Raw genomic sequence first — 21,802 nt, 5'->3', positions numbered from 1 at the left:
CCCGTGAGACTCGCAAAATGGAAAATCTTTTAAACAGGTCTCACGTTTTAGTCTGAGATATCACAGTGCTAACCTGGGGAAGTTTTTCAAACCATTTCTGCCTGCATTTCAGGGGCCCAATCCAATATCCATTAAGTCGATGGAAAAATTCCCACTGACTTCAATGGGAATGGAATCTGACCCCAAGAGAGGCAATGACAACAGTTTAGCTCCTTATAAAAAGGAAATATACAGAGAAAGTAAAGGTTCTGGAGCTCTTGCTTCTCATATCCTCTAAACCTACATATTGCAAAACAATTAAAACATTAATTACATTAGTAATGTAAAAGCAGCAGAGTCCTGTGGCACCGTATAGACTAACAGACGTATTGGACCGTGAGCTTTCGTGGGTGAATACCCACTTCGTCGGATGCATGTCACATGCGTCCAACGAGTGGGTATTCACCCACGAAAGCTCATGCTCCAAAACGTCTGTTAGTCTATAAGGTGCCACAGGACTCTTTGCTGCTTTTACAAATCCAGACCAACACGGTTACCCCTCTGATTAGTCATGTAAGGTATTACACTAGTCAGAGTAAGAGACATTTATTACTTTGTACATGATCTCAGTGGAGTTATTGCTTAAATCATTATCTGCACTTTTTCAGCTCAACCGTATTTTTCTCTCAGATTGTCTCAAATTAAACTCCAATGCACATAATATTTTAGTCCTATTATTAAGCGTGATTTTCAGCAAACAGCATCCTATCTGGATGGACATTTCCTCTGAGGAGACCCCTTGGGCATCCAATCAGCCAGGTATTACTAGGCCTGCAACTTTTAATTAACTCGTCATAATTGTTCAAAACTCTGATTTAGAAGCTAAAGAAACTCTGTATTTGTTGGAAAAGAGAATATTAACAAGTACATTGTCAGTGTCAGGCATGGAGAATTGAGCAAACACCACCACACATGCACCTTTCATGGGAGGTTTTCGGTGGCAGTGTCCATTAAGCTCCTGCATGCACTCTAGTCCTCCCCTTGACCCATTCCAAGAATATATGTAGCTACATAAGTGAACTGTCCCCAGTTCCTTCTCTACTGCAAAGTCTCAAGACACAAGGCTCTGAAGCAATGAGAAGGGGGGTGTGGGGGGGTGTAGTGGAGCACTCATAAGGGGACACATCTGGAAGAAGGCCAGTTACTGCACAACATGAATAATGACTCCCACGCAGTATCCCTTAATGAAGGTGGGAGCCTCAGAGTCAGATATAACACCAAAGACGAGACTGCATTGCCAACTGCAGCATCTGCTCTAGAAGCGTGAATCAGAGCATTATATTTGGAAAGGTATGTATTGAGGACTAGGTTGTGGCTCTGCAAATTTCAGCAACTGGGACATCTTTCAACAGGGCCATAAAAGTAGATTGGGACCTTGTAGAATTGGCTATCACTCTAGAAAGAGATGAATGTAGGCATATTAACAAAAGATAATATGGACAGAAATCTACTTTGAAAGTCTCTGGATGAAACTGCAGATCCTCTGGATCTGTCAGCAACTGATACACAGTCTAGAAAACTTCCCTGAAATGCTTGGTTCCGTCTGAGTAGAAGGCCAGTGTTCTTTTGATATCCAAAGAACATAAGGCATCTCCCTCCCTGGACTGGTGTGGCTTCAGAAAGAAACCTGGGAAATGAATAACCTGATTAATATGGAATTCAGAAGAAACTGTAGGTAGAAAACAAGGATGAGAATGTAATGCAATTTTGTCTCTGAAGAATACTGAAAGGGAGGGCTTGCCATCACAGCCCCCATTTCTCCATACTTCAGGCAGAAGTGTTGGTCACCAGGAAGGCTGTTTTCATAGACAGAGGTAGTAAAATCACAGAAATGTAGAGTGGAAAGGGACCTCGAAAAGTCATCAATTCCAGCCCCCTGCACTAAAGCAGGACCAAGTAAACCTAGACCATCCCTGACAAGTATTTGTCCAACCTGTTCTTAAAAACCTCCAAAAAGGGGATTCCACAACTTCCTTTGAAATCCTATTAATCCTTATAAAGTTAATCCTAATATCTAACCTAAATCTCTCTTGTTGCGATTAAGCCCATTACCTCTTGTCCTATCTTCAGTGGACATGGAGAACAAGTGATCACCATTCTCTAACAGCCATTAATATATGAGAAAACGTATCAGGTCTCCCTCTCAGTCTTCTTTTCTCAAGACTATACATAGTTTTTTTAACCGTTCCTCAGAGGTCAGATTTTCTAAATCTTTTATCATTTTTGTTCCTCTCCTCTGGACTCTCTCCAATTCATCTATATCTTTTCTGAAGCATGGCTCTCAAATTGAATTTCAGTTGCTAATTTCAGCTCAATTCTCTAATTTATTGAGGTCATTTTGAAGTCTAATGCTATCCTTCAAAGAGCATGCATCCCCTCCCAGTTTGAAGTCCATTTGTAAACTTTACAAGCATATGCTCCATTCCATTGTCCAAGTCATTAATGAAAATACTGAATGGTACTGGAGTTGGGACTGACCTCTGCGAGACCCATTGTATACTCCCTCCCAGTCTGACAACAAATCACTGATAACTACTCTTTGAGTATAGTCTGTCAATCAATTGTACACCCACCTTTTATGAATTTCATCTTGTCCACATTTCTCTAGGACACTTATGAGAATTCCCTGTGGGACTGTGTTAAAATCCTTACTAAAATCAAGATACGTCACATATACTGCTTTCTTCCATCCATCCCAGTTAGAGCCAGACACTCTCGGTGCCCCTGTTGTTTGGGAGACATCCATCTACCTGTAAAGTGCCAGGTAACTGTCGAACACTGCTTGTCTGCTTTTATAACTGAAAAGACTGAATACTGCTATAAGAAACTCCTCCCTGATGTTAGAACCCAACTGTTCATCACCAAAAGCTAACTTATAATCTGCCCATAAGACCTGTTAATCAGTCACTTAAATAACGTAAAATGGGGGAAACAAAGACTATGTCTTCACTTACCGTGGTGTGCAGAGTGCAGGCAGTAAACACACAGCTATGCGCCACAGTGAAAGACAGATTGTGTCCACACTTGTCACTGTGGCACACAGCTACACACTGCAGTGAAAGAAAGGCTCCAGCAGCGGGGTGACAGGGGGAAAGCTCTGGCAAAGAGGAGATAATGGGACACTACACTGCTGAAAATTGCAGTGTAAATATGGGAGGCACTGCTTGGGCGCGTGGGAGCATGCAGGGTATATACCCAAGGAGTTCAGGAGTGTAGAGCACTCTATTTGCCTAAGCAGTGCCTACCCATCTACACCGCTATCTATACCTGTGCTACCTGGGCTGGCAGTGCCTGTACTCTACACACTGTCATAACTGTAGACATTCCTAAAGAAATCACTATTTTCATCAATTCCTCTTTCCCTCTGGACTCTTCTTATCAGCCTCCTCACATGTTCTTGTTGCTGAGTACTTCAGTGCTTGCCCCCTTTTCCTACATTTATTAAATTCTTCAAACTTAGATCTCATTTGGGCCCTGATCCTAAAACACTTATGCACATGCTCAACTTTACTACTGAGAACAGTCCCAGTATTTGAATAGGACTTACTACTCACAGTAGTGAACTTAAACACGTGCATAAGCATTCGCAGGATTGGTGTCTTGGTGATGACATAAAGGATGAGTGGCCAGGACCTGCATAAAAGTCCAGTGATTTTCTAACCTCTTTCCATGATTAGTCTCTATTTTCCTTCATTATACCAACACAGACAGAAGAACAGCAATTCTTACTACATATTGCTTTGTAGTCTCTTTTTAACTCCCCAGAAAATATACATGCAGACTGATGCTTTCTGTCATTTATGTCTGAATAAAACCTAATACTTTAACATATGACCTTATCTTTTTAATTTACCAAATCTATTCATGCTATATTGTTACCTTAGTTTCCTCCAGTTATTTTGCATTCAGCATGCCCAGTCACTTACTTACAAGTAGGTTCTACTTGTTTAAGTTGTAGATGAAATATAATTCCACAGCCTATCTCAATAGTAAGAAGCAGACTTTACTATACACCAATGTTCAAAGGAAGGGTAAAGTAATCCACTGTCATGAGAACGTGTCAAATCAAAATAGATATTTCCTACACTGCCTGCTTTAGCTTTGAAAGCGATGACTCCCTACAAAAGGGTCAAGGAATTTAAATTACTAGATTAAAACACAGTATTCTACAGAAAAATAACCACTTTAATGCTCTTAAAAGCTAAAATGCTACATCACTATGGTGAAATGTATTTTTAAAAGCCGCATAAGTGTTCTCAGCCCTCCACCATTTTCTAAGCAAAACAGTAATGTCACCAACTTTAAATTTACATAGTGCCTTTTCACCCAAAGATCCCAAAGAGACTTAATAAACCATATTTACATAAATATACATTTCACTTCACTCAACACTGAAGTGCAGCCATCTCCAGGGTTGAATAAGTAGTTCTTTAAGTAGTTCAGTACACAGCAACACTATACAATTGTTGGGGTCACATAGGGTAGTATACTGTCAGCATCCAAACGAAACCGCACTGGAAATATAGGTAGGCAGAATGAAGCTACTGAATTGTAAATTTTGCACCTCTACTCATGAGCAATTGGTCTTTAATGACTATTAGAGATAAGATCTGCTTAAAGTCTTCCAAAAAGACTACACCACCGAGCTCTACAGGGCCCCCTGCTACCATGCTGGGGCATTACTTTATCACTGACTCAAAATGTCACATGTACTAAATAATTTTCTATAGATCTGGGTTTTCCATCCAAGAACTAATCAGGCTCAAACATGTTTGGAGATCTGATAAGATCACAGCCCAGTGAGGTATGGCAGCAGACAGACACCTCCTACAAACTACCCTGAAAATATAAATGACATCTAGCAAAATAAATCATAAGATACCCAGAATATGATGTTTTGCTGTCTGGCAATAGCACTTGCTTCTTGGGGATGTTTCCAAGGTTCTCTTCCTGTGTCTTCTCTCTTTCAGCTTTTGGAGCTCCCTCATGATAAGTAGTTTTTTCCATTTTCAATGGCTTTTGATCTAATGTTGGTTTCTCATTTTCATCTTTTATATGTGTTCTGCTCCATGGTGTTTTTTCTTCACTTTCCTTACCAGGTTTTTGGAAATTGCTGCTCAAAAAGCTACAAGATGGTAGTTTTAATGAGGATTGCTGTACCTTGCAGTCTTTACTAACAGAAGACAAATCATCTTCAGAAGGCTTCAAAAATTTATATTTCAAATTGCGCAGAGAGGAAACCGTCTCCTGACTTTGTTTTTCATCAGAATGTTTTGCTGCTTTGGAACAATCATCTCTTAACTCAGAGTCTGTGCTACGATATCTATATTCTCGTTCTTCTCTTGACCTGTCTTTTCTATAACCTTTTTCTTCCAGTGGATATATCTTATTAAGCCTGTCTCTGGAATGTCCTTTACACGTACCCTTGATTCTGTCACCTTCAACTTGTGTTTCTTTTTCCATGTGGTGCTCTCTCGATTTTTGCTCATTCTCTGAATAGTTAAATTTTCTCCATCTTCCTTTTCTATATTCATTTTCCTGTTTTGCTGCAGCTTCTTCAGCTTCTTCCCATCTTGACTGAAATATTTCCACTGACTACAAGACAGAAGGAAAAATATAATGGCATTATTTTTTAAATGATGTCCATACTAACAACAAGCATGAGAGAGAGAACACAAGGTAGTGCTATATAGTATAATGGTTTTAGTGGTCTAAATTTGGGATGGCCACATAAGTCATGCAGCTGTGATAATATCACAGGGGACATTTCTAAAGCTAATCAGCACGGATATTTAACCTTTAACCATCACTAGAAAGAAATCAATGATTTGCACAACCAGTGAAGTTTCTACCCAATATTCAGGCCTAAAGTCTGACTGACCAGGGTCAAGGAAATCTAAGAAACCGTATGCTTATCCTGTCACAAACTTCTGAATTACCTCTTTTTGGTTTGTTTGTTTTTTTTAAAGGGATATTACAGAACGGTATAGCAATTGGCAGGCTGCATGACATTCAGCATCAACATTTTTCAGTAGCGACCTCATAGCAGCTTTCCTGAAGAATCACTGGCACCTTGCCTAACTTAGCGAAACACAATCTCATCCATTTGTTGCCCCCAGTACTACTTCTCTGGCATTCACAAGCCAAGGACAAGAGTCCAATTTTCTGGTTGTAGGAAGAAGCCGTCCCAGCATCTCCAGAACGTCAGAGAGCAGCACTAACAAACTCAAATTAAGACTCAGCATTTGTCCCCTTACAATAATCTTAAACATATTCTTGGTAGACAATTGAATATCATATATCCTGTACCTTTCACCAATAATTTTGAAGCCAATACCATGGTAGAGATGGATTGCAGGTAAAGTGGCCAACAGATGCATGATAAAATTAAGTTATCACATAACTCTCCAACTTGTTACATGGATAACACCATCACAAAGGGTATGTCTATACTTGGAGCTCAGGGTGGGATTCTCAGCTCGTATGGACACACTTACTCTAGCTCTCATAGAGCTCAGGGTGGGATTCTCAGCTCGTGTGGACACATTTACTCTAGCTCTCATGGAGCTAGCACCCTAAAATTAGTAGTAAAGCCAGGGTAACATGGGCAACAGTGAACAGCTGCGTGAGCTAAACGTGCAGCGTACAAACCCGCATGGGGTACACTCCCAGCATGGCTACCCTGTGCTGCTGCTCACTGCTGCCCATCCTCCCCCAACTATGCTACTCTTTTTAGCACACTAGCTCAATGAGCACTAGCACAAGTGTGTCCCCTCAAACTGGAAATCATACCCCTTGCTCCTACCGCAGATATAGCCAAACTTCTTGTGTGCACACGTGGGCACAGGTCTAAAAGAAATATCTCTGCAAATACAGATAATTTTGGAAGGTGCTCAGATATCAGGATAATGTGGACTGTTACCTAGGGTTCCTGCATCCCAAAGCTCTTGGTAACTTTTACTCTGTGCGAGGTGGTGTCAGGAAATAAATCAGGGGAGACACGGCGGTCCAACTAACAGATGGCTGGTACAAACTGAACAACACAAGAGTGCTTTCACTTAAAACTAAACTTTACTTAGTCTCAAGCACTTACACACGTCCGCAACAAGATTAGTAAAACACCCCCAACTATCGATAACTACCGAAGCTGAGTGTGGCTCTCAAGTGGCAGCCCATCTGCCAGTGGGGACCACAAGATGCATCCAGAGGGAGAGACCAGTCCAGACGAATTCCCCCATCTCAAGTTTTTTCCCCTTATTTATAAATTAGTAACAGAATGACATGTCCCTTGAAGAAACCTTGTTAAGTAAACTGTTTCAATCATCAAGCAAGAGGTTCCTTCTGATTATTGATTAACCAGGTGTTAGTTTTTCCAGTCTGCAGCCCTGAGACCCCAATAGACATTCCTGGGGCATATCCTACTCTTTTAAAATGCACGTATCAGCAATTTCAACACAATTCTTATCAGGAAGGACGCAGGGTCAAGCTGCCCTTTCTCTGGAGCCCAAAACCCCCTCCCATCCTTCCTTAGTCAAGCTGAGATTGCTCAATGGCCAATTTACAGCTTGCTGACTAGGCTGCCTTTAACAATAAGCCATAGTGGTTTCAAGCACTTTACTGGTTTGCCAAAGTCTCCCCGTACATGGACCATATAAGAACCTGGGTGAAGTGAAAGACAGAAATATTTTAACTACAGTCTAGTACCCCACAGTGAAAAAAAGGTAGCATGCAAAATCATGCAAATCAATGTCTGACAGCATTAACACCTTCATCACTTGACAGAAGTTTCAAGAACGGACTGTTTTCAGCAGAGCTTGATCATGTGTTAAGCTATACATTAAATACTTCTGCCTTTACAGGGATTTGACCTTTTCCAAAAGCTTAAAAACTGTAAACAAGGAGAATACTTTTCCTCTTAAGATGCTTACCCCATATCTCTCAGCTACAATTTCCTCAAAATTTCTTTTCTCTCTCTCAGCCTGTTCCTTCATCCTTTGATAGGATTTCTTTAACCAACTTAATCCACCGTCTTCAACAATTTTAACTAAAGGAACAAAAGAATTAGATATGATATTTTTGTATTTCAGGGTTAGCTTTTATTAACTAACACTTATTGTATATGCTACTTGCAGCACAGAAACTTAAATTAGCTCAGTTAGACGTATTTTGTATGTTGACATGGAGTACATCTAGCTTTCTACCTTCAGGTTCGTGCCTCAACTGAAAATATTGTAATAAAATATTGTCTTTCTTCCTACCCTGAATACATGAAACAGAAAACCGATGCAAAACTTCTAGTCTTTCACACCAAATATTTCTTCTTAGAAATGTACATTAGTTGCATTCAAAGATGGTCAGTTTCTTGTAGAGTAGTTTGTTGGTTTCTCTACCAGAACAAGCAGAACCAAATAGGGGTACATAAGAGTATGGCATGGCCGCAGCAGGCATGGATCAGCTGACTCAGACTCACAGGGCTTGGACTGCAGCGCTACGAATTGATGTGCAGATGTTTGGGCTCGGGCTGGTGCCCAAACATAGGATCCCTCAGAGGGTCCCAGAGCTCAGGCTCTAGCCCTAGCCCGGGGACCCTCCACTCTTGCAGTGTTCCTCCACTCTTGCAGGGTCCCAGAACTCGTGCTCCAGTCTGAGCCCAAACATATACACAGCAATTTTTCAGCTGCAGAGCCCAAGCTCTGCAGTCCAGGTCAGCTAACCTGGCCAGCTGAGGTTTTTTTTTATCCTCATGTAGACAAACCCATTGAGCCAGATGAGTCTCTCAGAGTCAACATTAAAAAAAGTAGTGGTTAAGGGTGCATGTTGGCAAGGTGCAGGGGCACCCCCAGAAATTTTTGACTTGGTACACACTGTCAATCCATGTGATCACTAGCCTGAAGAACACCCCTGGAAGCCTATAATCCATACAAACTGCCCACAGAATAAGTGGGTTTGGACTTCCAATAGAGGCCCTTTACTACTCCCTACAACCCAGCATATAAGAGTCCTCCTTAATATTTTATAAATGTTATGTGACATTGTGAAAAAATATTTCATAGCTGCACTTGCTGGAAATAGACAGGATAAGCCAAGGGTAAGGATTGAAGTGAAAAGGTTACAGAAATAATGTTTTTCACAAACTACATTCTTAATGTATTTCATTTAAATGTGACTCACAGATTTCTGTAGTTGAATATTTTAAAACTGTAATTTGTGTAATGGAATGAAAGGAATCAAATGAGATGACAACAATTTATCATGTCCTGGTGGAATCATTCTTCCTTTAATTAGTTCAAATGAGAGAAAATCTGTGTAGAAAGTGAAGGTCAAACCACTCAAGATTATCAATCAGTCAAGAAATATTCTGCGAACAATGTATTATGATTTTAACCCAATATTTGCTACTGAAATAAGTTTTACTTCATTTGTCTTCACAGTTTGTAACTGGAAGCCCTGCTATGCTGACCATTTAACAACATAAACATCTCTGAGGGGAATACATATAGCTTTTCTTACTAAAAATTGGTTTTTTACCTTTTTTAACTGAAGTTGCGTCACCCTCTTCTGGTGGTAAACCTGTTCCACCATCTTTCCAGTAGGGGTTCAGCTCTCTTTCAGAAATTCTAGACTACAGAAAACAATTTTCAGCTGATGCACAAAAATCGACTGTTACAACTTTTTAATTATTTTGTATGATCCATATAAAAATGTAATCAGTTTAAATGTACCCAAATGACAATCTCATTAACAAACCTGGTACTGGAACTTTAAAAAAAAAAAGTTTGATAGGACAATGTAACTTTCAATATTTTTTTAAAAAATACTAATTCACTAAAAATAGCCAGGTGAAGAATCAACTACAGTCGTATGTAGAAAATATTTATGAATGTTTTGAGGAAATGTGGGTCTTTTCTATATACAGTAGTACTGGACTTCATTTTCTTCAATATTTTCTTCCAAAGAATAATCTCTGTAAGACTTTATTTTGCAATTCAGATGAGTGTACTTTCAAAACTACAGTTTGTTAAACAAGAACTAGGCTAAACATTCCACTACATCACTTCATAGCACTAAAGAATCCCACCTGAACAGTGGTCCCATAGGCAGCCAGAGCAGTGCCTCTGGGGACAGCCGCAAGAGCCTCTGTTCGGCAGCTTCCGACTGCTGGCCCCTGGGACCACCCGAGTAGCGGCCAATGGGACTGGCCTCAGGGTCCACTCCCAGAGCAGCAGCTCCCTGGACCCTCCCCATCCAGAGCATTGGCACCCTGGGCCCACTGCCCAGAGCACTGGCATTCCAGGGCCCTGCCCCAGCTAAAATAGGGATATTTATATTAAACATCATAGACAGGTCACAGGCCATGAATTTTTGTTTATTGCCCGTGACCTGTCCATGACTTTTACTAAAAATACTCATGACTAAATTGTAGCTTCAGTTATAAACTTACACTGGGCAGGTTTCTGATGAGGGCAGGATGGTATAGCCTGGGGTCCCAGGCTGAGAAGCTGGGGGAATTATCTGCAGGCTCTCTATTGCTGGTTCATGAATTGTCTGGTGAAAGCATTAGAATCATAGAATATCAAGGTTTGGAAGGGACCTCAGAAGGTCATCTAGTCCAACCCCCTGCTCAATGCAGGACCAATCAATAGACAGATTTTTACCCCAGTTCCCTACTAAATGGCCCCCTCAAGGATTGAACTCTCAACCCTGAGTTTAGTAGGCCAATGCTCAAACCACTGAGCTATCCCACGTGTAACTCAGCTAAGTGTGTCCCGGTCTGGGGATGTATGTGTAAGTGCAATATTTGGATGGGGTTTGCAGCTTGTCCCAGCATCACACTGTGAGAGGGAGCCCAGGTTGGTAAGACAGAGGGCTCAGCAATACCCCAGTTCCAGGTTACATCCCAGGGAACCTGTCACAAGTAGGTAACTAGGATCTGTTCAAAGATACCTTCTGAGAATCAGAAACTACATGTAAATAATCATATATCACATTCCTAATGCGAATATCCCTTAGAATCAAGAATACAGCATATATTTTTGGACTGAACACTGAAGACTCCTTTAGGAGTACAGAAAAGTTTAAAAAATTACTGAAAAAGCAACAACAAAACATCACCCCCTTCACACTTTCTCAAAAGCTAGTAAGAACAACAACTAGGATGCTGTAAATTGAATCCAAACGGAAACTGCACGCCAACACTGATGTTTCACAGAGGCATAACAACAAACTGGAAAACTACAATAGTGGGTGGTCAAAGGGAGGACTAAGGGCATATAAATACTAGGTAATATTTGTCTGCCATCTGCCTGCAGAACTGAACAGAAGGTCAGCCCCCCAGTCTGCCAATTTCTACTTATTCAACAGATCTCTGTAAAGTGATTCAAGAATTATGGCAGATAGGTCACATAAAAATACAATTAACTTTTATTATTTAATCTTTTCACTCTAGTTTAGTCACCAATTTTTGCTCGAATTGGCTTTCTTCTTAATTGAAGTTTAATTTAATAGGTTTCCTATCACGTGGTAAGCTTCCTAAAATAAATTCTCGCCCTCATCACAAACAAGTATAAAATGACCACCACCATATGGTCAATAAATACTATTTTAAGAAGATTTTAAAAATAAAACTGTAATCTAAAAGAGGATTCATTTAAGCAATTTAGAGTACATGTAGTTTATAAACACTTAAGTGTATGACAAAACTATACACTGCATTTAGGAAGATACAGAGAAAACTGGTGCAATATAGAAATAATTCCTTTTACCTGTTCAATTGCTTGGGCTTTCTGTTGCTCCAATAATTTTTCTGTCTCTTTTTCAGCTTTGAGTGATGCCACAGACGTGGTTTTCAGAGACATAAAATCTAAGGTCATCCATTCATCTCTCTGTAAAAATACAAACAGTTTCATCCAAAACAAAACAATAGCCAGACTCAGTAAACATCCATTTTCTGTAACAAAAATATATGGCTCAGGTATAAATCAAACTCACAAAATTACTGGTATCTTCTCATATTTATAATATATGGTGTAGATTTTACAGTAGTTTTTAGCTTTCAAAACATTTTTGCATGTAAAACAAATATTCTAAAGACTTCATTCATGAAATTACTTATATATGCATACTTTTCCAGCTTTTCTTTGTAATTCCAGGTGTATAGTCTAGATGTGATTTATTTATGAGAAAGCACACTAGTAAATATGTGCATACAAATTCATTAGAGTCAATATGAGATTAGGAATGTCGTTCTTCACTGGAACATTGTATGTTTTGTACATCATTTTGCCAGATCACTTTACGTGCCACTTTACTCCAAAACCGTTCAAGAATTAATGATTCTTACTGCATTTGGCTTCATAATCTCTTTGGTCTAATTTAGCAGGCACAAAATCTGCAACTAATCATAGGGTGCAGTTGATAGCTCCCAGACGCTAGGTACCCAAATGTGCCCATAAATCCAGTAGTTAAACACTTAACTTCTATTAAATGTGTCAACAAATGCAGGTACAAAACCACATTTACAAATGCCAGATTGAGGCCATTTTAAATATAAGGGCTTTTATCTCAAGAAAAAAAGTAGATTAAATAAACCATGATATAGGGCAATATACCACACTCAAACAGGTAAAGGCATATTTTCCTCCCCTCCCACAGATCACACATCATCTACAGCAAATAAAATATTGGTGAAGCAAGAAAATAAAGCAGTAAAATGCACATGAAAATGACTAATTAACCAAAATCAAAATGTTGGACACAAGAATGTGTATTCTAACAAAAGAATGGAATTCTGATGCCATTCTGGAACAATGAAAAAATAGTGTTCATTCTGATCCTTAATCTTCAAGGCTTGAAGCACTAATCTGAATGGCTGCCATTATGTTATGTCATGTCTTTCATTTACAACCAATGCTGCTGATAGATGATGCACCTGATACAATTTCACATATATGAAATGGAAGATACCCCACTTCCAAAAGGAGGTTTGGGCTAAGGAGGAGGAACAAAAACTGGGGTCATCTACAAAACCTCATCAGTTTACCATGGTGAATGAGGATAATTAAGGGGACACAGAAATACCAAGGTACAAAATATACAGAATGACGGAGAAGGCTGTGCTGGTGGGGGAGCGGCACTGGATGTGCAAAAAAGCATAGAGTCAATTAAAGCAAAAATCTTAAATGAATCAAACTGTACCAGAGAATCTCTATGGCTAGAAACTCCATGCTTTAACAATAAGGGTATAGCAGTAGGAATACACTACCAACCACATGACCATAATGATGACAGTGATTGTGAAATGCTCAGGGAGACTGGAGAGGCTACAAAGGATTTCAACTATCCTCATTAACTGGGTACATCTTACCTCAGGATAGGATGCAGAGATAATATTTCTAGACACATTAATGACTGCTTCATGGAGCAGCTTGTCCTGGAGCCCTCAAAGGGAGAAGCAATTCTTGATTTAGTCCTAAGTGGCGCACAGCCTTTGGTTCAAGAGATGAATATAGCTGAATCACTCAGTAAAAGCAACCATAATGCAATTCAATTTCACATCCTTATGGGGGGGAAATGTCAAAGAAACCCGTCACAGTTGCACGCAACTTCTACACACAAACAAGGAAGCTAGTTAAATGAAAATTAAAAGGAACAGTCATAAGGTTGAAATGTCTGCAAACTGCATGAAGACTACTTAAAAACACCATAACAGAGGCCCAAGCTAAATCTATGCCCCAAATCAAAAAACAGCAAGAGAACCAAAAAATACCACCATTGCTAAACAGCAGAGGAAAAGAGGCAGCTAGAGGTAAAAAGGTATCTTTTAAAAATTGGAAGCCAAATGCTAGTGAGGAAAAAGGACAGAATCATAAAAAACACTGGCAAGTCTAGTGCAAAAGTAAAAAGGCAGACCAAAAAAGAATCTGAAGAGCAACTAAGTAAAGACATAAAAACTAACAGCAATTTTTTTTAATTACATCAGAAGCAGGAAGACCGTCAAGCAGCCACTGGGACACTGGATGATAGAGCAGCTAAAAGAGTATTCAAGGAAGATAAGGATATTGCAGAGAAGCTAAATGAATTCTTTGCATCGGTCTTCACTGCAGAGGATGTGGGGCACATCTAGGGCTGTCCCTACCTATGGTGGTGCCCTACGCAGCCCGAGCACCTGCACCCCCCTGCGGGGGGGAGCAGCCGCTCCGCTGAGGGGCTGGCTCGGCGCCTCCACGGGGCGGGGGGTTTGCGCTCAAGGGCTGCAGGGATCCGGGGGCACGAGCTGTGAGGGGCAGCAGCAGGACAGGGAGGCCCAGGGCAGTGCGGAGGATTAGCGGTGAGACTGTTGCCAGCAGCAGGAGTCGGGCCTGCCCCTCCCCCACACTCACCAGTGGCAGTGGGAAGCAGAGCAGCCTGGCCCCAGCCCACTCCACTCCACTAACTCCCAGCCCTGTCGCTTGGGGAGGGGGCTTGGAGGAAGGGGTCAGGCCCGCCTCCGCACTCACCACCGGCAGCAGCAGGAAGCAGAGCAATGCGGCTGGGAGCTGGTGGAATGGGCTGGAGCCTGTCACTCTGCCTCCTGCTGCCACCGCTGGTGAATGTCGGGGGGCAGGCCCAACCCCTTCTGACAGCTCCAGTACCCCTGCTAATCCCACGGACCGTGTTGTTTAGGGCAGGGGGCTTTGGAGAAGGGGTGGAATGGTGGCGGGATGGGGGCAGAGCAGGGGCAGGAAGAGGTCGGGTGGGGCGGAGCAGGGTGGGAGCTTGGGGGAAGGGTTCGAATGGGGGCAGGGCGGGGGTGGAGATGCGTGGCTGGCTGGGGGATGGGGATGGGCTGCTGGAGCCAGCGCCGCTTACACAGCATGCAGCTGCCTAGGGCTACCTCAAATTACGTGGTGCCCCATGCAACTGTGTATGCCTAAGGATGGCCCTGCTCACATCCCCACATCAGAGCCATTCTTTTCAGGTGACAAATCTGAGGACCTGTCCCAGGTTGATGTGTCCATAGAGGAGGTTATGGAACAAATTGATAAATAATAAGAAGTCACCAGAATGAGATGGTATTCACACAAGAGTTCTGAAGAAACTCAAATATAAAACTACAGAACTACCAACGGTAGTATGTAATCAATTGCTGAAACAAGCCTATATACCAGATAACTGGAAAGTGGCTAACATAACACCTATTTTTAAAAAAGGCCCCAGAGATGATCCTGGCTATTACAGGTCAGTGAACCTAACTTCAAATTGATAGAAACTATAGTAAAGAACAAAATTATCAGATACAGACACGATTTTTGGCAAAGCGTCAACATAGCTTTTGTAAACGGAAATTATGCCTCAATCTATTAGAATTCTTTGAGGGCATCGACAAGCATGATGCTAAGGGTGATTCACTTGATATTGTGCACATGCATTTTCAGAAAGCCTTTAACAAGGTCTCTCACCAAAGGTGCTTAAGGAAACTAAGCAGTTACAAAATAAGAGGGAAGGTCCTCTCATGGATCAGTAACCAGTTAAAAGATAGGAAATAAAAGGAGGAATAAATGGTCTGTTTTCACAGTAAAGAGAGGTAAATAGCAGGGTCACCATAGGATCTGTAGTGGGACCAGTGCTCCTCAACACAGAATCATAGAACTGGAAGGAATCTCAAGAGGTCATCTAGTCCAGTTCCCTGCAATCAAGGCAGGACTAAGTATTATCCAGACCATCCCTGACAGGTGTTTGTCCAACCTGCTCTTAAAAATCCCCAATGATGGAGATTCTACAACCTCCCTAGGAAATTTATTCCAGTGCTTAATCATTCTGACAGTTAGGAATTTTTTCCTAATGTCCAACCTAAACCTCCCTTGCTGCAATTTAAGCCCATTGCTTCTCGTCCTATCCTCGGAGGTTAAGAAAAACATTTTTTCTCTCTCTTTGTTTTAACAACCTTTTATGTATTTGAAAACTGTTATCATGTCCCCTCTCAGTCTTCTCTTCTCCAGATTAAACAAACCCAATTTTTTCAAGCTTCCCTCATAGGTCATGTTTTCTAGACCTTTAATCATTTTTGTTGCTCTTCTCTGGATTTTCTCCAATTTGTCCACATCTTTCCTGAAATGTGGCACCAGAACTGGACACAATACTCCAGTTGAGGCCTAATCAGTGCGGAGTAGAGCAGAAGAATTACTTCTCGTGTCTTGCTTCCAATACTCCTGCTAATACATCCCAGAATGATGTTTGCTTTTTTTGCAACAGCGTTACACTGTTGACTCATATTTAGCTTGTGATCCACTGAGACCCCCAGATCCCTTTCTGTAGTATTCTTTCCTAGGCAGTCATTTCCCATTTTGTATATGTGCAACTGATTGTTCCTTCGTAAGTGGAGTACTTTGCATTTGTCCTTACTGAATTTCATCCTACTTCCTTCATATCACTTCTCCAGTTTGTCCAGATCATTTTGAATTTTAATCCTATCCTCCATAGCACTTTCAACCCCTCCCAGCTTGCTATCATCAGCAAACTTTATAAGTGTATTCTCTATGCCATTATCTAAATCACTGATGAAGATATTGAACAGAATGGGACCCAGAATCAATTCCTGCGGAATCCCCTTGTTATGCCCTTCCAGCGTGACTGTGAACCACTGATAACTACTGTCTGGGAACAATTTTCCAACCAGTTATGCACCCACCTTATAGTAGCTCCATCTAGGTTGCATTTCCCTAGTTTGTTTATGAGAAGGTCATGCGAGACAATATCAAAAGTCTTACTAAAGTCAATATATATCACATCTACCACTTCCTCTCTATCCACAAGACTTGTTACCCTGTCAAAGGAAGCTGTCAGGTTGGTTTACATCAACACTAACATATTCATAAATGTTCTGGAAAAAGGAGTAAACAGTGAGATGCCAAAGTCTGCAGCTGATACACAATTACTGGGTTGGACGGCAGTTATATCCAAAGCTGACTGCAAATAGTTACAAAGGGATCTCACACGACTGGGTGACAAAATGGCAGGTAAAAGTCAATGTTGATAAATGCAAAGTAATGCACATTGGAAAACATAATCCCAACTATAAATATAAAATGATGGGGTCTAAATGAGCTTTTATTCAAGAAAGATCTTGGAGTCATTGTGAATAGTTCCCTGAAAACATCCACTCAAGGTGCAGCGGCAGTCAAAAAATCTAATAATGTTAGGAACCATTAGGAAAGGGATAGATACTAAAACAGAAAACATCATAACGCCACTATATAAATCCGTGGTGCGTCCACATCTTGAATATTGAACGCAGTTCTGGTCACCTCATATCGTAAAAGATATTAGAATCAGAAAGGGTACAGAGAAAGGACACAAAAATTATTAAGGTTATGGAACAGCTTCCATAAGAGGAAAGATTAAAAAGATTGGGATTATTCATTTTAGAAGGAAAGATGACTGGGGAGGGGGTGAATGATGTCTATAAAATCACAAATGTTGTGGAGAAAGTAAATAAGGAAGTATTATTTTCCCTTCACATAACACAAGAACTAAAAGACCACCCAGTGAAATTAATAAGCAGTAAATATAAGAAGTACTGCTTCACACAACCACAGTCAACCTGTGGATCTCGTTGCCAAGGGATGTTACGAAGGCCGTAAGTATAACTGGGTTCAAAAAGAATTAGACAAGTTCATGGAGGATAGGTCCTGCAATGGCTATTAGTCAATATGGTCAGAGATTCAACCCTGCACTCTGGGTGTCCTTAAACCTCTGACGGCTAGAAGCTGGGACTAGACTACAGGGGATAGGTCACTCAATAATTCCCCTATTCTGTTCATTCTCTTTGAAGCATCTGGTACTGGCCACTGTCGGAAGACAGGATACTGGGTTAGATGGTCTGGTCTGACCCACTATGGCCATTCTTATGGTGTAAGATATGCTCTCCAAAAAACAAAAGGCTTGAAGAACTCAATGCTCATAGGCAATACAAATGCCCATGAGCTACAAAAGGGTTTGTTTCTGAACTTTTATCCTGCTATTTTCAGCAATCAGTAAAGGGCATTTCTCTGATTCAGAGAGGCTTTTTGCTTCCCTTGACCAGATTCACTTCATAAAGTCAGTCCCCTGGAAGCCGGAACCATATTCAGAATTAAGAAACTTATGACCATTTTTAGGTCATTAAAATGTGCTGGGGAAAATATGTTCATTTGCTAATCTCGAAGGAGTCTACCAAGAGGGGAAAAAATCCTCAAATATCACATGTTAACTCCTCATATAAAGTATATAGTCTAATTGTGGACAGCCAAGTACCAGTCAACCAATTCACAGACCAAATAGTGTTTGGACAAGGAAGAAATGACCTTGAAGCAAAAGCCATCAGTAGAGATTCAAAAACAGTTTTTTTTACAGCCTCCTCAGTTTAGACTACATTCAACAATCTACATTTTAAAGCCAGAGATAGTGTCATTCAGGAAAGTTCCTATAAGTTCACCTATATTGCCTTTAGGCCTGACCTGTCAGAAAAGAGAAGGAGAAATCTGAAAAGCAGCAATGCTAAAAGAGACTTGGGGGCAACAATGGACAGGAATTATATAGGAGTTTGCAATTCAACATGGCAGAAAAAATCAATGTGATTTTGGACAACAGATACAGGGACATCACATCACAGAGCAGGGGGTATATAGCCGTAAGGTGACTGCACCTCGAGTAAAGCATTCAATTCCAGATCTCTGATCACCAGATACGTTGGAGGGAGATTAAGAGAAGCTTACTAATGAGAACATATATACAAGGGAGGCTACCTCTCTTTCTAACTGCACTGAAGTGGAAAAAAAAGATGGGGGACATGGAGGATGCTACTCCAAAAACTTCCCTGTACAATGGTTTGACTGGATAAACAGAGACCTAGTCCGGTTTGCACACCCTCACCAAAAGAGGAGCACTTCTTTGTTTTTTCTCGGCATTCTTCAATTTGATGATCTTAAAGGACCTAGTCCACTGCTGGTGTTACAATCGTGGTATTACTAATAAAAACCTCTTGAAAGAAGGTTTAACTATACAGAGGGGAAAACTAGATTAGGGAAAGTGCTGGAAGCAAGGAGACCAGTCTTATTGGTCCTTGGCTGTTTCAAAATTCACCCTCCTAAGACTATGCGAGCCTAACACACACAAAGTAATTCACATGTGTGTCAAATACAATTGGACTAGACTTGCTTTCAGTAGGGCTAAATAACAATTCAGCCTGAATCATTTCAGTCTGCACTAGTTTAGTGCCATCATAGTCTCCACTACTATAGTTAAGAGAGTCCTACTCTTACTGTCCTACAGAACGTCAGTGACCTTTCAAAAATCCCACAGAATCTACTCTGTCTAGGGCCTACATTAGCATCATGGGATAGGTAACCAAAACTGAATTGAGAGGATTAAAACACACAACAACATAGGTATAAAAGACACACTTAACAATTTGTGTTTAAACCAGTGCAATCACTCTGCTTCAGTTAGGGACAGTTCAATTCTCCAGATGACACATAATTTGTGAGGTGTAGAGCATAGCTAAGGATATAGCAGGAGCCTTGATGCAACCAGTCTTGCTGGTCAAACGCTCTGCTGTTTCTTTAGTCATTGTACCTCTTCGAGCACCGTGTACGTAAAAAGTCATTGAAGATTGACTTGATTTATGCAGAGAAATTAATAGGGTTAGTCAAGATTTTAATCTGACTTTATTAAGAAAACCAGGTTAAATCACTAAGTGCTTTGGCATATGATGAACAAAACTGATGCTAGGCAACATAACTGTAATACATGATAAAACAGGAAAAAATGCCCAATTAACAAAATCTTTACATTTACCTAAATATATATAATATTTACATTTTAAGTAGCTATTGATCAAAGAATTTACAATGAACTATAGAGCAAATGTAGCCACACTTTACACTATGCCTAAGTGATTTTACCTTTCCATAATTACCAGGCTACTCACCTGAACTGCAGGATTTTCTGTAGTATCTGACTGCTCCGTCTTGACTTTCCAAGCCTTTTCTGTGCAAATTGCTTGTGATATAGTTGATTCAACCCATTCAACTGAAGAATCCTAAGAAAAAGTGTTTGAATAATTTAGAAAAATTCAAAAGCACTGTATTTTATAGAATGACCAAACCTTAAAGCATTGTTATAAACTGAGGACACACTATTACTAAGAAAATTTTACAAAGAAAATGCCATTTGATGTAATCTCATGAAAATAGCATGTTAGTCTCTCCCAATCCCACATCAACAGTTTATTAATACTATATTGTCATGCAAAGACAATCAATAGCCATTTGCCAGAGAGCTGAAACTGTCCTGCTGATACTTTGAAACAAACAAAAAATATGTACAATTAAAACGTCTAAATTAGCGACAAAATAAAAAAAAGGAACATTTTATTAAGCTTTACTGGTACAACAGTGGGGTTTAAATTAAACATGTAATAATTCACATCATCTCTTTATATTTTAATTGTATCTCATTCCCACCCAACCCCCCACCCAATATATATGCATCTCTCTCTATGCATCCGTCTACACTACGGGATTATTCGGATTTTACATAAACCGGTTTTGTAAAACAGATAGTATAAAGTCGAGTGCACGCGGCCACACTAAGCACATTAATATCGCCTGCTGCTCCATCCATGTCTGATGCTAGTCGATTCCAGAGATTGCACTGTGGGTAGCTATTCCGTAGCTATCCATAGTCCCAGCATCTGACCCCCCCTTGGAATTCTGGGTGAGATCCAGTGCCTGATGGGCAAAAACATTGTCGTGAGTGGTTCTGGGTAAATGTCGTCACGCATTCCTTCTCTGGGAAAGCAACGGCAGACAATCATTTCGTGCCCTTTTCCCTGGATTGCCCTGGCAGACGCCATAGCACGGCAACCATGGAGCCCGTTCAGCTTTTTTTTTTTACTGTCACCGTATGTTTGATGCCGCTGACAGAGGCGATACTGCGAGCACTACACAGCAGTAGTCACTTGCTTTTGCATGACAGCAGAGATGGTTATCAGTTGTTGTGTACTGTCTTGCTAATTGTAAATTGCAATGAGATGATGGTTATCTGTCTTCTGTACTGTCGGCTGGCTACCTTGGTGAAGTGGCTGGGGACGCAAAGGCAAAAATGGAATGATCCTCTATATGCTAGAATATGGGGCAAATGTACTAGAGAACCAATGTATTAGAGAGCACAGCTGCTCCATGTCAGATCCCGCAGAATGAGAGCTCATGCTACTCCACGGGATGCCCCTGCAACACCCCACCCTTTGCTCCCCTCCTTCCCCAACCTTCCTGGCTATCGTGGCAGTGTCCCCCCTTTTGTCATGAAGTTATAAAGAATGCAGGAATAGGAACAGTGACTTGTTAGTGAGATTAAATGAGGGAAGGCAGACTCCGCGGCTATGACAGTCCAGGAGGACATTAAGCATGTGGGGGAGAAGAGCCCAGCTCCCGCGCTATGACAGTCCAGGCAGAACATTAAGCGGTGCGGGAAGAAGAGCCACATCCCCGCTGCTACGATAGTCCAGGCAGTACAGAATCTTTTCTTTACACAGAAAGAAAGGGGGCTGAAGAGCTCAGCCCCCAGTTGCTATGATGAGGACGGTTACCAGCCGTTCTGGACCATCTACGGAATGACCGGAAATCATTACTATTTTACCAGGCGCCCTGGCAGCCATACCTGAGCCAGCCAGAGCACTCACGGCTGATGACAAGGACAGCTAGCAGTCCACTGCACATCTGCCACCAGGGAGGGAAAGGAGTGGATA

The 21,802-nt window shown here is 41.0% G+C and overlaps 1 protein-coding gene across 2 annotated transcripts in view; it reads right to left on the bottom strand.

The window, feature by feature from the left end:
• Positions 1–21,802, bottom strand: part of CWF19L2 (CWF19 like cell cycle control factor 2) — a 166,281-nt gene that overhangs the window by 111,684 nt on the left and 32,795 nt on the right. For both annotated transcript variants that reach the window (XM_032790714.2, XM_032790718.2), the window contains exons 4-8: positions 19,985–20,095; positions 11,802–11,921; positions 9,568–9,661; positions 7,968–8,083; positions 4,922–5,634 (exon numbers count right to left, since the gene is read on the bottom strand). In XM_032790714.2, coding sequence (XP_032646605.1) covers positions 4,922–5,634; positions 7,968–8,083; positions 9,568–9,661; positions 11,802–11,921; positions 19,985–20,095 — 1,154 coding nt within the window. The remainder of the gene's footprint in view (positions 1–4,921; positions 5,635–7,967; positions 8,084–9,567; positions 9,662–11,801; positions 11,922–19,984; positions 20,096–21,802) is intronic.

This window comes from Chelonoidis abingdonii, chromosome 1, assembly GCF_003597395.2.
Source record: "Chelonoidis abingdonii isolate Lonesome George chromosome 1, CheloAbing_2.0, whole genome shotgun sequence".
NCBI lineage: Eukaryota > Metazoa > Chordata > Testudines > Testudinidae > Chelonoidis > Chelonoidis abingdonii.
Note: the sequence above shows the minus strand (reverse complement) of the source record. Positions and strands in the feature narration are given on the sequence as shown.